The 18,267-nt window shown below is 37.5% G+C and overlaps 1 protein-coding gene across 11 annotated transcripts in view; it reads left to right on the top strand.

Moving 5' to 3' along the window:
• EMSY (EMSY transcriptional repressor, BRCA2 interacting) overlaps positions 1–15,642 on the top strand; it is a 42,929-nt gene extending 27,287 nt beyond the window's left edge. For 5 of the 11 annotated variants that reach the window (XM_021532444.2, XM_021532443.2, XM_021532438.2 and 2 more), the window contains 9 exons: positions 1,454–1,627; positions 2,532–2,730; positions 4,004–4,168; positions 4,428–4,586; positions 6,281–6,340; positions 7,404–7,555; positions 8,945–9,508; positions 10,487–10,855; positions 12,457–15,642. In XM_021532444.2, coding sequence (XP_021388119.1) covers positions 1,454–1,627; positions 2,532–2,730; positions 4,004–4,168; positions 4,428–4,586; positions 6,281–6,340; positions 7,404–7,555; positions 8,945–9,508; positions 10,487–10,855; positions 12,457–12,651 — 2,037 coding nt within the window. In that variant the 3' untranslated portion in view covers positions 12,652–15,642. The remainder of the gene's footprint in view (positions 1–1,453; positions 1,628–2,531; positions 2,731–4,003; positions 4,169–4,427; positions 4,587–6,280; positions 6,341–7,403; positions 7,556–8,944; positions 9,509–10,486; positions 10,856–12,456) is intronic. The other 6 variants (XM_021532439.2, XM_021532437.2, XM_021532445.2 and 3 more) reach the window with 4 other exon arrangements.
• The last annotated feature ends 2,625 nt before the right edge of the window (positions 15,643–18,267 follow it).

Here is an 18,267-nt window from a genome sequence, read left to right as displayed (position 1 = left end):
TATTCTGCTAAAGGCTCAATTAAAAGCAAACTGTGCATGAGCTCCTTAACAGATCCAGCATGCCTTGATGTCAGGGATCTTTGAAAAATAACTGTGATTTGCAGAATATGCTTAAAGCAAACTGGAGATGTTTTCAAATATAAAGGAAAATATAAACTTTAGAACTTTTTTCCCATGGATTATGATCTTGTATTCCTGAAGCAATTAAGTAGATGAAAATTACTAGAATTTAGCCTGTTTGCTCCAGTGAGAACCGGGGTCCTGTGTTAATAATTGCATCTCAGGCCATTTTTCATTTGGGTATAAAGGGCAGAAACAAACTGTGTCTTCACAGTAGAGGAACCACTTTCAATTAATGTGGTATGTAACATTGTGGCATCCTGTGCCCTGGGTACTGCATAGTGGTGAATTATTTTTTTGATAACTTGAGGTATACCTAAGAATAAAATCGAGTTTCTGGCATCAACTGAGCTTATCTGTAAGTACTAGTAAATAAAAATGATCAAGATCAATGTTCCTAGATAAAGCTATAAGATTTAATTCCTTATTTGTCTGAAATTTAAAAGGCTGCTTGAGTAGCAGAACTACTAAAAGGTTTTTTAAAATCTTTTATGATTTTTTTTTTTTTTAAGTTTTGAACTTCCGTAGTTTTAGAATTAAAGGTGTATTTGCAGACAAGTGGAAATACTATGATGTTACACAATAGTAGCTGCCAAAATGGGATGGTATTTTTGCAACAAGTATGGTTTGGGGGATTTCTAGCTATTTAATGGATATTGGTAGGAACTGGCTACTAATGTGTTACTCACTTGGTTTGTTACTGTGCAGAGCTCAAAAAAAAGCATACTCAATGTCTTTGCACTGCTTAAGCTATCAGGAGTCTAGTCATATGTAAACACTATTCTGTAGTTAGATGATTAGTGTGAAACCGCTGTGAATCTGCATTTTTTGATGAAATTAACTTTTAATTGAAAAAATTCCATACATAATTAATGTCTTGGTCCTGAAGACAATGCAAAAATCTATATTTAAATAATTTTTTTAGAATCTCAATTTAAATAATTTTTTTGGAATCTCAGTTCAAGTTTTGTAGATGTCTTGCCAAAGTTAGTGTTAACAGAAATTGGTGGTCTTGAAAAAACATTTGTGAAGGATTTGAAGAAATTTTCAATTTTAAAAACTTCGTGTCTTTTAGTTACTTCTTTTTATTCACCCCTTCAAAGCTGCTTGAAAGATAAGGTAATGGAAAAGTGGATTCTGGTAGCTTTTTCTATTCAAAACCATAGGTTCTTTTCTTCTTGGTTATCCAATATATTTTCTATCAAATAAATGTAGATGTAGCAGCAGATTTATTTCATGGTACACACACTCACATATAACTGTATTTTTTTAAAAAATGGGTCTCACTGAACAATTCCATTAAGTTAATCTGTAAACTTTGACTTCTCTACAGGGGGAGAAAACTATTCAGGCAGTGCCAGCAGGAGCAAAACCTGCTATCATCACTGCCACAAGACCCATCACAAAAATGATTGTTACACAGCCAAAAGGAATAGGGTCCACGGTCCAGCCAGCCACCAAAATCATCCCAACTAAAATTGTTTATGGTCAACAAGGGAAAACACAGGTACAGTGAGGACCCTTTTCTGTCTTGGAATGTACCCCTACATTTTAATGGGAAGTAAATAATTTTTCAGTGTGTTTTCTCATTTGTTCCAGGTTTAATATATATCTGTGGGGAATGAGACTTAGTGGTGTAATGAGGTGGCCTCAATCCTGATTTCTCAAGCACAGTATCTGCATTTGTTAGCTTTTTTCTGAAGGCCTAGAGCAAGCCAAAAGGATTTACTAAGCCTTTTCTGGAGCTGAAACTGTCTGGCCATGGCTCCAGATACTTGTTTACATCTTACTGTTAATGGTTAGACCATTAGAAATAAAGATGCAGAGTCTGGACATAGGTCATTCATCAAATCTGGGGTTTTATTGAAGTTTATTTTCTGCTTAATACCTGTTCTGGCTGTCCGTGCAACCTTGTGTAGTTGGTGGGACTTTATACAGAGACTCTGGCTTATTTCTGGATGCTTTCAGTTTCAGCTTTTTCTCTGGCTGCACTTAGTATTTGAAAGAACTAAGCTTTTATGAGATGTAACATTTTGTGTGTATTGGTTGTTCAAGACTCTATTTATTGTGGAAGTGCTTGTCCTTACCAGTGCAGTGCATGTTCCAGCTCACTTGCATAGCTTTCTCTTATCACACTAGTTTTATCTAGTCCTGAAAAATAACTGTTTAGTGGTTTATTGTATTAAACACTTCAAATTGCTGAATGAGAAGTACATTCTTGTGCATTGCCATTTACTTGGATTTCATGGTTTAATAATCAAAGTTGCTGAATTTAGAGGTAGACTTTCCAAGTAAAACATTAATGTTATGTAGGTGGTGTACATAGATCTGAGTGGTACCCTGTACTCTGATTGCTCAGACCTATTTTTGTGAGTGCTTTTGCTATAAAAAAAATTTACCTTTCTAATTAGGTCCTCATAAAACCAAAGCCAGTGACATTTCAAGCAACAGTTGTGAGTGAACAAACCAGACAGCTGGTGACTGAAACGTTACAGCAGGCTTCAAGGGTAGCAGAGACAGGAAACTCATCTCTCCCAGAAGTGAAAGAAGAACCACAAACCTACACTGACAGTAGTTCTTCTTCTACAGAGTCTTCCCAGAGCTCTCAAGGTCTGTGTTGGTCAAATAATGTGTGAGTAGTCTGTCTTCTAAGCATGCCAGCTTGCTCCAGAGAGCTCTATGTATCTCCTTTTAGCACGGGTTTCACCCCATCTGTTTGCAGTGAAGCACCATTGTTCCTGTACTTTTATTTTCTTTTTTCTTTTGAGCTACTTACCACTTCAATCCTGAAAAGTGGTGATAAAGGTGTCTTGCTGGGCTCCAACTTGCTGTTACAATGCAACCTGTTCTCTCTTCCTGGAGAGTCTGCCAGAGGTAGACAGGGTAGCAAGTTTTGGAGGTTATTTTGGCAGTCCATGCTTTGCCACTGTCTTTCCAGATTGTATGGAAACATCTCTCTGCTGCATGTCTGAAAGCTGCCATGGGACCAACACAAATCTTGGTCCTTTTATAGATGTGTACATGCATCAGGATGTGTATCAGACATGCAGTCCTGATGGGAATTCTGCCTGGCTTCAAGCCATGATACAGATCCAGCTCTTTGTGTGTAAGAGGAGCAATAAGTAACAGGGCATAAACAAAATCCAACCTGTGTTCAGGAGTGACTGTGATACGTATCAGTACAGCAAATTAAAGCAAGTGTCTCAGTGAAGCCATTGTACCTTTTCTATATAGTCTATATGGCCATGTAAGTAAGGTTTTAAAACGTTCTGAAGATTCAACCAACTTACCAGAATTTTGGTGCTATTAGTTCAGAATGCTGAATATATGCTGATCACCTGAACTGATAAAACCTTCTGGGAAAAAAGTTCAATCCAAGGCAAATTTAACATACAAAGAAACCTGCTTAATTTTTCAAACAAAATCTTTTACAAAAAACTGAGATACAGAACTTTTGGTTTTTTGCTGGAAACTGTTCATAACATCAACAGCATCTTACTTCAAGAATCAATTGAAACAGAAACAATAGTGTTGCAGAATGAGACTATGCATCCTTGCAATGTTCAAAACTAATAAGTAATGAGTAATTTGGTATAATTTTAAATTATCACCCTGCTTTAAAGCAAGAAGTTGGATGAGAGCCCTCCAACCCAAAATGGTTGTATGATGACTTGAACCAGCAGAGGTTGCCCAGAGAAGCTGTGGTTGCCTCATCCCTGGAAGTGTCCAAGGCCAGGTCAGACAGGGCATGGAACAACTTGGTCTAGTGAAAGGTGTCCCTGCCCTTGGCAGGAGGTTGGAATGAGATGAGCTTTCAGGTTTCTTCCAACCCAAACCATGCCATGATTCTCTGATGTGCCTTTGGTTTTTTTTTTGCAAACAGATTCTCAGCCTGTAGTCCATGTGATTGCTTCAAGAAGTCAAGATTGGTCAGAACATGAAATTCCTGTGGACACAAACCCTACAATAATTTACCAGGACGTATCCAGTGAATCTCAGTCAGCCACTTCCACAATAAAAGCTTTGCTGGAACTTCAGCAGACAACAGGTCTGAAAACCCATGAGATTGTTTAGGATAACTTCAGAGGTTACTTGTTGCTTAAGCACACTTTTGTAATAAGTTTTGTAATTGAAAAGCACTTACCTTGAATCAACTTGATTCTTTCTTTTTTATCCTGTATCAGTTTGTTTGCGTCTATATTTGTTCACTATATTTAATTAAACTGATACATCTATATTGTAGATTTATTTTATTATGAACGTTTATTTATTAGAGGTTGATTTTATGCTTTGCTTTTCTTCTAAAGCAGTGAAGGAAAAGTTGGAATCAAAGCCAAGGCAGCCTACCATTGACTTGAGCCAAATGGCTGTTCCAATCCAGATGACTCAAGAAAAGAGGCATTCTCCAGAAAGTCCTTCAATTGCTGTTGTAGAGTCAGAACTAGTGGCTGAATATATCACAACTGGTAAGTGTCAAAGGTTAGTGTGAGGATGGTTTAGCACTTGAAGTCTGAGGACTTAATTTTGGAGTTTTCTTACAATAGGTTTTACTTGTGTTTTTGCTGCAATTTTTTGTAGAGAAAATGAGTATTTTCTTTCATTCCTGAGACCCTATGCAGGGGACAGAGATTCCATCTGCCTTGCTGGGTCATAAGGGAAAATGTTTCTAACTGAAACAGAGTGATTGCTTCAGGATAGCTTACTTGAGTGGACTTTCCGTTCCCTGGATGTAGAAGACAAACTGTCCCACCATCCTTAAAGGAAAATGTCCAGTAAGAAGAAAGTAGAAAATGAAACTAGAGGAGCATACTGAAAGCCAGCCTAGTTTTTGTACATATTGAAAGGAGTCAGACATTGAGTTTGTTAAAATCCATTTAGTCCCAAGTTAAAGCCAGGTGTGCATTTAGCATGGTAATGTAGCCCCAGTTTTTTCATTTTCTAGAAAGCCTTGAACTAATAAATATGCCCTTCTAAAATATATAAGTTACTCAAATTCATCTCTTTAAATTCTTGACTCCTCCTCTTTGCACATCAATTTTATATAAGTCCTTTCTCATGTCTCTCTGATGTTCCCTACTACCCCAGAACACTAGGTATGCACCACTTCCCATACATACATGAAAGGATCAGATTACCTGTTTTCCATTTTAATTCTTAAACCCATATTGTTGATCTCTATATTATTTAAAAAATTAAAGCAAAAACATATGGAAAGTCTACATTGGAAAAGAGAAATAAAACTTAATTGTATTAAACTGTATTAGTACATATCTGTAGCTCCACAATTTTAGTGCTAAATGTCTGATCTGATATTTTCATTTTGTTCTGTACCTCCTCCCCTTGCTCCCATCCCTTGAATGGCCTGAATTTAAGTTGTATGAAATTTGAGCTTGGGAGGATGTTATTTTTCTTTTAAATGGCACTTGCTGTATTTGGCTTCAATTTCAAATATTTGAATCATGCTCCCTTGGATCTCCTTTAGAACAAGCTCCAAATAAATGGTGTTAAAGTGCTTTCCAATTAGCAGTCAAATATCTTCACTGACACAGATATTGTACATTGAGCTTCTCTTCAAGGTTCCATTTTTTGACACGGCTTGCTGTGAAAGTTGATGTACAAGAAGGCCTTTTGCAGGGAAGATGGAAGATTACAGTCAGTGTCTTTGTAGACTTCAGTACTTTTCTGCAGCTTAGAAACCATACAAAGTACAATGGCTAAAAATTTCCTGGAGATATGGAGATACTATTTGAAATATTAGGATTTCTGTAAAGATTGATTTGAAATGTGGGAATCTTCCAGAGAAGTGCAGGCTGGGTTGGCAGCAGCAGGTTCTCCTGCAGCACTAAACTGGTTATTTTGCACTTAGATTTTTGTCCCTTCTCCCAGTTTCTCTGAACATTGCCAAGGAATGCAAGTAATTGAGTTTCTTTTTGGTTTGATTTGTGCTTCTCTGAATTTATCAGTAACTCACATAGCCATATTTTCTGCTAAAAATTCAGTAGTAAGATAGTAAAGGACCTATAGTCTATTGTGAAATGTCCTGCATGTGCCTTGACCAAAGGATTAGGTATTTGGGAGCTGGGATTCAGAGTGTGCTTCCTCATGAGATGAAGGGAGCAATTCACACATCTTAGTGTCACCGTTTTCTGTCTGTCTGCAGACTCAGGAAGACAACACTGTATTGGTTCACATTCGGAAGAATATCTACACAACCATATAGGTTAGAAACTTTATTTTTAAATTAAGTTTTCAATTGTGTAGGAATTGTTGGGAGATATCCAGGATAAATCTGGCACAGCATGCAGGCCAGTATTGATGTAAACCAACTTTCTCGGAGTGAGAAAGTAAAATTACCATATTAATTCAAAATTTGACCTTTCTTTAAAAAAGACCTTTCAGAAAGGTCACGAGAAACTTCTTAATTTTAAGCTATGTTACAACTGAGTTTAAACTTTGTTCTCCTTCAGTGATTAAATACTTTGTAACTAAGAAATTAGGCTACACAAATATTTGCATGTTAGTATGGACAGACATAAAGAGCTTTGGATTCATATTTTATCACTGACTGGAATATAGAATTTTTTTTCTTTGCAGCACATGATTTTTCTGTCAATCCACTGTTTAATTACAAGCCTATCACTATAGCTCTGTAACTCAAGCTAGATCTGTTTTCAAAAGTGACATAGACCCCTAACAAGGTCTACATTTTTTGATCTATCATTTCTGATCAGCCTCACTTGCTTTAATAATACCCAAACATTTTCTAATCTGTTATTTTAGTAATCTAATCTTGCTAATCTTTCAAATTTAGTTTATGCTCTGGGGAGTATTGTGTGCACTTTATCAGTGATGGAAGCCTGGTGAGCAAGGCTTGCTGTTCTTAATTGCAGTCAATTGTGGACGTACTTTTAACAGTGTAAAAAACACATAATTACTTGTGTTCTACAGCAATATTATAGTGCTGTATAAAGAACCCAGCTGAACATAAAGTATAAACTCTGCTTGCAAAATTGGTGTATTGGGAAAGGGTGGCTAGAGGAGGTTTGGACCAAGTGTGGTTACGTAGGAAACAGAGACAAAAGCAAGGCCTCAGAGTTGCTACTTTAAGAGGGTTCTCAGCATAGCTCATTAAGGTTGGGGCACTAGCACAGAGAGAAAGACATTTTACATGCTTAGATCTTTTTCACTTACGTAGGCTTTCAGTTGAAGCTTAACTGAAAAGCAAACAGTTGAAGTTCCTGCAGTTAGTTCTGGAGAAGTGCCACTGACCTCTTTACTTTCAGTCAGTCATCGGTCCCAGCCCCACCAGTCATCTCAGCCCCAGAGGACTCTGCTGCAGCACGTGGCTCAGTCACAGACAGCAACGCAGACTTCTGTTGTGGTGAAATCTATTCCTGCATCCTCCACTGGCGCCATTACCCATATCATGCAGCAGGTTGGATCCTTTATTTTCCCAGCAGTCTATAAACAGCAGTAGGTCATATAAATTACATAGGACCAGGGCTTATTCTGAATGTATATGTATCACGGTGCTGCCACCAAAAATGTTCAGCGTACAGGCAAATTAATGATTTTGATATCACTTCAATAGCCAAAGGAGAGGAGGTTTAGATTAAATATTATAAATTATTTCTTTTCTGGAGGGCATGAGCTGCTTAGGGAAGCTGTGGATGCCACATCCCTGGAAGTGTTCAGGGCCAGGCTGGACAGGACTTGGAGCAACCTGGTCTAGTGGAAGTCAGGGCTGTTGGACTAGATGGTCATTAAAGTGTTTTCCAAGCCAAACCATTCTGTGATTGTGTTTCGATGATGAGGGTGGTTGTAGTATTGTGGTGGCCTGACTTCATTAGATTATATTGGTGGTAGCCTAGGGGAAAGAGGGCTGAAATGGAATCTGGCCAGTACAGAGAGCACACAGTATCTTTTCCATTTGATATTTTGTTTGTGAATAGAAAACTTCTCTGAATCGAAAACGCAGATCATACTTAGATAAGGACTGTGGGGATTCCAAACTATTCAAACAAGAAGTGTAGCTTTGTGGTGAAGTCTTGCTGAAGCCACTTGAAGGACTTTGATCAGGACCTGCTCAACTCTGCAGTGCTTTAACTTGTGGGAACTTCAGCTGCAGTCCAGAACAGTACTGTGTTAGAGTTATAAACTCATGTCAGGCAATATATATTTACAGGTGTGATAGGCTGTTTGATCTTGCCAACACCATTTTTCAGTTAATTTATACATTTTGGTTTACAAAGGATAGGTTGCTCGTTGCCTCAGAAAGTCAAATGTTTGTGTAATGCCCAAGAAAAATTGCAATGCAATTTTGAGAAAGGAAGGAGAGGATCTCTGCTAAAATAGGACATCCTGTAGTTAAATGGGGCCATGCAGAAGAAACCCTATAGAAGATGATTAGGCTTTCAAGAGACAGAATAAAAAATTAATTGTGCAGAGAGACTCTGGATTGAGTGAGGAGCTACTGGCTCAGCCACCTCCTACTCCCTGCTGCCTCATATCCAACTGCCAGGCAACCTTAGGAAGCTTTGAGCCTCAGTCTGACACAAGAGAGAACTACATAATCCCTCAGAGTGTTAGTTGTGAAGCTCATGTTCTCACATAGAGATGTACCACAGTTTAACATGATAATAATAGATTTTAATTGTTTATATACTGTGAAATAGCCATGTAAGAGTATCTTTTTATACATGCCTTGGCATTCTGTAATGGTAAAAAAAGTTAAAGTAGTCCACTTGAAACATTAAAAATTATTTCTAGATTGTGTATTCTTATATTCCTCTTTACTAACTTGCTCTAAATTCTTCTTCCTAAGGCCTTAAGCAGTCACACTGCATTTACCAAACACAGTGAACAACTTGGAACTGAGGAAGGAGAAGTGGAAGAGATGGACACCTTAGATCCTCAGACTGGCCTGTTTTACAGATCTGCCCTGACACAATCGCAGGCACAAAAGCAGCAAAAACTGAGTCAGCCGCAGCTGGAACAGACTCAACTGCAAGTGAAAACTCTGCAGTGTTTCCAGACTAAGCAGAAGCAGACAATCCACCTGCAGGCTGATCAAATCCAGCACAAACTCCCACAAATGCCCCAACTTTCCATAAGGCATCAAAAGCTAACCCCCCTGCAGCAAGAGCAAGCACAGACCAAACCAGATGCACAGCACCCCCCACATCATATGATGGCCAAAGAAAGGCAACTCCCTACCTTAGTGGCACAGCCACAGCAAACTGTAGTACAGGTGCTTGCAGTAAAAACCACGCAGCAGCTGCCCAAACTGCAACAGGCACCAACGGCACAAAAAATCTACGTGCAACCCCAGCCCCCCCAGAGTCAAATGCAGCTACCTGCCTCTTCAGAGAAACAGCCAGCAAGCCAGGTAACGGAATATTGATAGCATGCAAAATACACGTCGCTGTTCAAGGAAAAAAAATAAAACACCGACCCTGTCGCTGTAGCAGTGTTTTGTCTTGGCAAGAGAGAATCCCTCATTCCGCTGGTAGTAATTACCCCAGCAGAAGGTTGACACTAGGAGAGAGAAGCACATGTTATAGGGGAAAAACCCATAGGGCTCACAAACGTATTTTGTTGGACAGTTTTTATTAATTTCAGCCACCACTGGTTCATGGGATTTGTCCCTAGTTATTTTAATTTTTAGGTAATGACACATTCGTAATTTCCACTCCCATAGCACTTTTTATTTCTGTAGAAATAAAGATGAATACACTGCAGTCTCCTAAGATTCTCCATTGTTCCTCTTCCTTTGTAGTTTACATCTTCCTGAAGTTATATGGCTTTCATGTACAGGAGTATTTTGATTTTCCTTGGGAGGGAAAAAGGCAGAGACTGAGGAACATGGGGAAAAAAGTATTTTAACTAACTACAGAAAAGTACAATTTTTTTTTGGTCCTTTCAGGAACAGACGTGAAAACTAGCAAACATACCAGGGGGCTGCAAATCCCAGAGGAAAACTAGGCTGCTATGATATTATACTGCTACAATCCTATCTAGCAGCCTAAAAAGCTGCTTCTCCCCAGGCTTCAATTAACTGTTGCCCTATCATTGCTAATTCCTTTGTTAAAACATTGAGTTTCAATTGTCTTCCTAATAGCAAGTATGTTGTTTGTACCATTCTGTCCTTGGTAATATTGCTGAGGATTTCAATAAAAAAAAAAATTAACTGTAATATGCACAACAAAAGTTAGATTTTCAGGTGCAACATCTAACTGTAATGCAAGGATCCACTGTTACAGAGATAACTTTTGAGGGGCGTGAGCCTCCTTTTGTTTCAGAGGTAGCAGGTGGCAGTTCTGTGTCCAAACTGGCATTGCTGGTTACCAGCCTATTTCCCATGCAGGCATCTACGGAGACATCAGTAGCAGATATATTGAGAGTGTCTATGGTGGAAGCTCACATTGATGCAAACATAGAACATACCATAGTGGATTCCCCAAACAAGGCCACGTCCACTAGTAAACCTGCTAGTGAAGCAGAGTCGTCACCTTGTACCCAGGGCCCGAGGGTGGCTGCAGTAGGGATGATGGCACCTTCCATCCCCCAGCAACAGACACATACAGAATCCAGCTCAAGTCCTCCTGCTGTTGGTCCTACTTTAACAGAGAGGAAACTCGATGCACAAGGAATACCTACAACAAACCAGTTTATACACATTCAGCATATATCACAAAAGAAAGCTGAAGAGAGCTCATCAGAAATTGTTGTCCAGGTAAGAGAAGACTGAGCAAATAAGGCAAAGATTGAGCACAGCAAACACGTGACTGATGCCATGATAGCCACTGAATGATGTTTGAGTACTTGTGAGTTTATTCCCCAGGTTTTGGTTCTGTCTGGTTCTGTTTCTACCCTTAGCTTGGAATCAGTTGCTACATTGAAGTGTAATTCTTCTTAATTGGGCTCAGGTTTCTGTATCATTCAGATACTGTGTGTCATTCACTCTGCCCTCAGTGTTTTCCTTCTCTTAAAAAAAACCAACCAAACTCATTTTACAAAGTACTTTAATTTACAATGCTTAAAACTGCTTCAAACTTAGTATGGAGTTATGTTCTAGAATCTTTTATATTATCTATTAAATTTGCTTCCAAGTGTAAAATTAATGACATTGTAGAGTTGTGCTTATTCAAAAGGTTCAGCAAATAAGGTCTGAAATCAGAAGAAAGCTTTTTAACTTCACTTAGGGTAAGACCACTTCTGAGATAAAATTACTATTGATCTTCAGCCTAAATGCTTTGACTCATTTCCTAACTGCTTTGTTTGATATTTTCATTGATTCTGCTGCCTTAAATATGATGGTTTATGTTGTAATAAGTTGTCAGAATGTCAGCTTAGAAAGTATATAAGGCTTCCAAGTGATATAATGTGAATCTTTTTAGACAAGTTGGCATGGCATCTGTTCACACAAATGGTAGGGTGGATTGAAATTGTTTTAATATGTATCATACATGTGTTACAGTGAAAATACTTCTGATGTGGGAAACAATTTGTGTACAGAGAGTTCAATTTTTTCATTTTACTTCTTGAAGTCTTTACTGGGGCTAGCTTCTCTTTTGTAGTAATTACCTGTTCTGTATTCATTTCAAGTCCTACTTATATAGAAAAAGATAGATTTCTGTTTTACTTCAAACCTGTATCTTTTGAGAATTTATACTATTTATCATTGTGGCATGCTATGAGCTGTTTCAAAGTCAAACAATGCCCAGAATTTCAGTTGTATAAAGTCAGAGATTTAGCTTTTTAACCTATGAAAGTACAAATAAAAATAAATAACATAATAACCAGAATAATAATCTTAGAAATAAATAGCAGTTGTGTTTCCTCAGCCTCTGAGCTGCAGCTCTGAGCAGGGCCAGAGCTTGAACTCTGTTTTATACAAAAAACATAATCCTCCTGGAGTGCTTGGGCAATGAACTGCCTGGTGGGATTCTTGGTGTTGTCCTGTGCAGGGCCAGGAGTTGGACTTGATGATCCTTGTGAGTCTTTTTAACTCAGATTATTCTTTTACCACCGTGTCTTCTCTGAAAAAGATCAGGCTGAAGAAAATATTATCTCTGCTTTGGGTTTACAGTATGGTGGATAATTGACATTGGTTATGCTGCCCCAGACCTTAAGGGAAAATCAAAGGCCTGGAGTGCAAGATTATTCAAATTTTACCTTTCAAAACCCAATTCAGTGAAAAGCTGCTTTGAAGCCTCAGTTAGGGAAGATTGCCCTTGGAAACCAAATAACCCCTTTTCCACAAATCTCTCTGCTTGCACAGATGCCTTTACCTTCAATATTGTTCATTAAACTTCAATATTTTCTTTCTTTCAGACTATCCCTCACTATCCCATCCCTTGTCACTCCAGCTCCAATGTGGTGGTGGAACCCAGCGGGCTCCTGGAGCTGAACAACTTCACCAGTCAGCGCCTTGATGATGAGGAGACAGCAATGGAGCAAGATGTGGACAGTAGCACTGAGGATGGCACTGAGCCCAGCCCCTCTCAAAGTTCTGTTGAACAATCCTAAGGAATAGAGACATTGGAGTGTACTTTTAAAATATCTTGGGATTTTGAGCATCCAAGATGCCCTTCTATTGTGATGTCTTAGAGCACTTAGCCTACTAGAATTGTTCATCGGACTCTTGAAGCATCAGTATGTTTTAACAAGACAGTATTGCAAAAGCTGAATATTAAAAATTGTTTTGGAAAAAAAAAAAAAAAGAGAATATGTAGGTACCAAGATTTAGTAGACCTGTGACAGTGGAATGTACTCCTGTTCAAAAACAAATCTGTAATGAATACAACTTGTGCTATTGAAGCCCTTACCCAGATACTGAAACAGCTTTAAGTGAAAAGGGATCATTATTTTGCTGTGTCTTTTTAGCTGTTGAGCAAAACACCATTAAAAAAAGGAAAACATTTAATAAATATTTTTATTTTCAAATAGCATGTGAGAGAAAAAATGTCTCTGACAGTGCTTGAAAAGCCCCAGAAATTTTGGAATTGAGTGGCTTTCTTGCACTCAATGCTCACTTAAAAATTTCAGAAGTTTAAAATATTTTTTTAAAATTCTTGTGGTAAATATTTTGAAATAAGCAAAATCTCTTAACTGGTAGCAAAGTGGATTTGCTAGTGGAGTTTTGTTTTCATGCTTTACAAAAAGTAGTAAGTAGTAGTAGTAGATGAGGCATTTCTTTCTGCCATAAGCATACAAATTGCTCATCTACTCTAGTTAATCTTTGATTATTTATTTAAATACAAAATTTAAAGTGAGACAAGTTGTTGAAAAAAGTTGCTGTGAAACAGGCAGTTGTATTAACTCTAGTACAAACCAAGCAGAAGGAGGTGCATTTTGCTATTAATCAGTTTTTCCAAATTGGGGATAAATAGTTCAACATCTTTCCAAGTTGAACTTGAGAATTTAGAAGTGAGCTAAGACTTCTAAAAATCTATATTTTACTCTTACATGCTGTTTTTAAATTTGACCATTTGGGGAGTTTAAAAGCTTAAATGGGTATATAACAGTGGGTTTTCAAAATTAGCCTTATGCCTTGGCTTAATGAAGCAATACATTGGGGTTTTGTGGTAGTTACAAGTCACAGAGAGTGGTTTGGGTTCAGATGGGACAAGAGAGCCAGTTTTAATACATTCTGATAATAAGACAATACTTTTTTTTTTTTTCAAAATGTATATAAAACCATGTTTTTAACTGTTTTGTATAGATTTCATTATAAATAACTAAGCATTTTATGACTTTGACATATCATTTAATTGTATATTAATGTATAAGCCTAACTGCCCAGTTTTGGTGCTGAAGTACTGTAAGTAGATTTCATCCAAAGTCTAATACAGCTTTTTGCATCAGTCTTTTCTTTTTAAACTGTCATTTTACTGTTGATATTGTAGTTAAGGTTAAATTCCAATTGGAGTAGCTCAAACTGAAAAATACAAACCCTAAAAAACCATTTATCTTACCTGTTCTGAATCCACTTATGTTAGAACTTGCAGTAACCCCAAGAGGGGGCTCTTGATTTTCTCTAACATCAGTTGTCTTATAAACGAAGTCACTAGGACCTTCATATACTTCTTTTTTCCTTCTGTTTTCTTTTTCCATCAACGTTAGTTCTAAAATAATGTAGAATATAATTGTGGAGAAATATCCTGATAAATTTGACATGCAAATACTGGAATAGTGGGTTATGAAACTAATGATTTTTGTGTTACCTTTGTGTTGAAATTAGTATTGGTTTGGATTCTGATATCCATAGTGCTCAGGACTGAAGAGAATAATATGTTATAAATTAAACATTCCACATTTCTTTCTTTAGTTAAATAATAACCCTGCCAATATGTCATTGTAGGTAGTTAAGGTTTTTATAACTGTTTGGGAGATTTTACACTGGTTTTAATGAAATCACAGCAATCAACAAAAGTGAAGAAGTTATGCTCTAAATTGTGAAACTTCCACATTGCTACAGGATGACAAAAAGAGGCTTAATACTGGTTATTGGTAAATAGACAGTTTGTTGTGCTTTGCACAAGTCAGCTTAAGGAATGGTCTGTATTTCCATACCCAACTGTGAAGGGCCCAGAGCAGGTGACATATACAGTTATTTTTTCTTATATCAAATTTTCATTGTCACATGGGCTTTTGCAGTGCTTTGGGTGTCCCTGGTGTATGTAGGACAGGAGGGCCATGAGAATATAAAAGAGAGCAAGATTTTTCTTAAGCTTATGACTAAGAACATTGCCCTAAGTTACAGTTTCAATTTTAGGTGAAGGTATATGGTCTCCCCAGCCAAAAATAGATACCCAGAAATAGTGTAAGGTGAATTCAACACATAATAGATTCACTGTATTGTTGAGTTCTGGTCCAAGTTATTCTGATGTTTCATGTAAGACGTTTGTTTACCTCTTTAGTGATGACTGGAGCAAAGGTATGGACAGCTACAGTGAACTATCTGACAGTTCTTTGAAGACAACAAATTGTTTAACATCTGAAAGCTTTTCATGTTTCTCTGAGAAGGGATTGATTTAAGGTTGGCAAGTTGAAGCACATGGTGGGGATGTCTAGGGGTGATGTGAGACATTTAGAAGAAGGAACTTTGGTAATCAGTGTGTTCATTCTTGATATTCTTGTATTGCTGCTTTCCCAAATTTCAACTTGTCTTCAGATTCTTTTATTGAATTTCTGTGTTTCAGCACTTCATCATATGAATACCTTTACAGATAAGAAATGGACAAGGTGAGATAACATGTAGGGTAGATACAGTTGGGGGCTTTTTTTAACATGATTTTTTATAATGGCAGTAAGATAAGGTGCTTGGGCATTTGGCCTTCTCTCCTTTGCATGAACTCCAGGCATCACTGCCTGTTCTTTTGTCCTGCCTGGCAGATGTGCAGCTTTTTTCCTACCTGCCTTTGGGATATTTCATCCCCCTTCAGCCATGTATCCACTTCTTACAGCCCTATAAATATCATCAAACTGCTAAAAATAAAACAACAGTGTGTAAAACAATATTTGCATATTCCATGTCCCTTATAAGATGCAACTTCATTCCTGAAATTAATTTGATGTCCTTTCTTGGAATGGAAGAAAGAGTAGGTATGATGGTGATCATCCCAGTAGGGAATAGGCTTGTATCTTATCAGAAAACTGGATAAAATGTAGAGCTAGGAAAATGGCATTAATTAGTTGCTTTGAATTCAGCAGTTTAATGAACATGCTCTGGTGCTGCAGCAACACACATGAATTTTCAAAAAAGGATGCTAAGAAAGTGAACTGAAGTTAGAGGAAGTACTGAAACTATGAGGAATTTATGTGTCCTTTAAAAATGCAAGGAATCACAGAAGACTTTTCTGCATGTTTTCTGGAAGGGTTAAACCATTGTGGTGACTATTTTCAGTCTCAGTATTTCTCCGACTTACAAAACAAGCTTTTGAAATTTCAGAGCAAAATAGAAAAAGGCCCCTTAGGGCCCTTTGAACAGAATACATGACTAAATCAATGGGATTAAAAAAAAAAAAAACCACAAAAAAAAAAAAAAAAAAAAAAAAAAACAAAAACACAAAACCACCTATCTAAAACTGTCTAAAAAATTATGAAATTTTGAATTAAGACTATATGCTTTTGTTTCTAATGCAGAAATAATTCCTGAAGTCTAATGATTCCACAGGTGAAGGTGGTTGTGCATTCCCACAGGTGCACACAAAGGCAGATGATTTCAGCTTGGCAACATTGAATCCAGATAAAAATGATCATAATTTAAGGTCATGAACTAGAAAAATACTGCTTTGGGGTTTGCCTGTATTGGAACAAAAGTATGTTTAGCACCTGTGTGTCTATGCTTGGCTCCTTTCCCTAAGTTTTGAAGTAAACCATGACAAATGTATGCTAACACCTCTGCATGGTTTCCTTCCAAACTGTGGGACTCAGGTTTTTCTCCTACTCAGAGTCTGTCCTGAGAATCTTTGAATCTGTTTTCTTCCATCAGAAAATAAATGCTTACCTTATGATAAATGTAGAGCTTAACATAGCTTATCAAAGAGAAAGTTAGGGAAGAAGTACCTTTAGGTGTATTTGTGGATTCCTTTGCAAGAAGAAATTGTTGTTGAGGCATTTCAGTTTAGTATTTAGGTAAAGTATCATCATCAAATAATTTGGGTTCGAGTGGACATTAAAACATATCCCGTTCAACCCTCCAGCCATGGACAGGGACACCTTCCACTAGACCAGGTTGCTCCAAGTCCTGTTCAGCCTGGCCTGGAACACTTCCAGGGATGGGGCAGGCTCTGGGCAACCTGTGCCAGGACCTTGACACTTTGACAGGAAAGAAAAAAAAAATATAAAAGCTTGGGAAAAAAAATCAGTTGTAAGATTGAGGATAATTAACTGTGTTTGACAAGGGGGATAGTATTTTGTCATTTGCAGTCTTTTCTCTCCAATCAGCACAGATGCTGCAATTTGAAATCTAGTGGCCTTGTATCTATCTCTGATACTGGCAATTGAGAGTTGTATTAGGATGCTAAGGATTTAAACTGAGAAAAAAAAAGAGAACTTGGTGGTACCTTGAGGCATGTAGAGCTATGACTGGCATGCAGATAGTTAATCATCTTGGATGGGTTTGGGGGGATGGTGTTTTCACTGTACTTTGGTGAAAAGTTGTTGAAGTGTTAAAATAGGAAAAATAGTACCTGCAAACTTGCTAATTAATTCTAGAGAAAAGGGCCTTTGAATTATTTGGTACAGAAAAGATATTAAGTTTTCAAGAACTGTGGACTGAAGAGTAATCAAATAGTCTTGCATAATTTTTAAAGCCCAGGACTGCCCCCTCAGCAATAGCTCAAAACAGGATTATTTATAATAATAAATAATCCTGTTTCCAGTTCAAACCATTCTGTGATAACTGTTAGAAATGTTCAGTACTCCAGACCTGGTCCTAGTTAAAACTTCCTATGAATTTAGTTTTGCTCAATCTTTGGCCTCTTTAAAAAAAAAGAGTTGTTTGTGTTTTGGTTTGGTTTTACTTGTTTGTGTTTTTTGTTGTTGTTTTTTGTTTGTTTGGGGGTTGTTGGTTGGTTGGTTTGTTGCTTGGGGTTTTTTTAGGTTTCTTGGTGTTTTCATTGACTTTCCAGCTCAGTATGGCTTTTAGCAGTTTTGAAATTTTCTGTGATCCTGGTGATCTTTTTTCTGTAGCCATTATTAAATGGATTTAGAAAAGCTACTCTTGTCACCCAGCTGGGAGTGGGTGATTAGGACCATGGGCTTTTCTGGGCTGTTACTGAGCCTTTCAGAGGTAGCCATATCAGCCAGTCTCTTATGCACTACATATGGGGTTTAGACTCCAATAATAATTTGGCTTGGTAGAAGGAACCAAGATTATCTAATTCTGTCACTTGAATGCCCAAACTACCTAGCATGAACCATTTTTGATGACACTTTTACTAAAACTTTGATAATCCTTACTTTTAACAGCCTAATATATTACTCATTAGAGCAATACATTATTCAGAAATTGTCTTTTATGGTAAAAAAAAAAATCAGTTTATTACAGCTCTTAGCCAGAACTGTTCCACAGCCTCATAGATCTCCAGTATTTTGTGACTTCCTTCATATCAGGCTCTACCAGAAGTCAGCTAAAGG

This window comes from Lonchura striata, chromosome 2 (assembly GCF_046129695.1).
Source record: "Lonchura striata isolate bLonStr1 chromosome 2, bLonStr1.mat, whole genome shotgun sequence".
Classification (NCBI taxonomy): domain Eukaryota; kingdom Metazoa; phylum Chordata; class Aves; order Passeriformes; family Estrildidae; genus Lonchura; species Lonchura striata.
The sequence above is the reverse complement of the archived record's forward strand: the minus strand, read 5'-3'. Positions and strand labels throughout refer to the sequence as shown.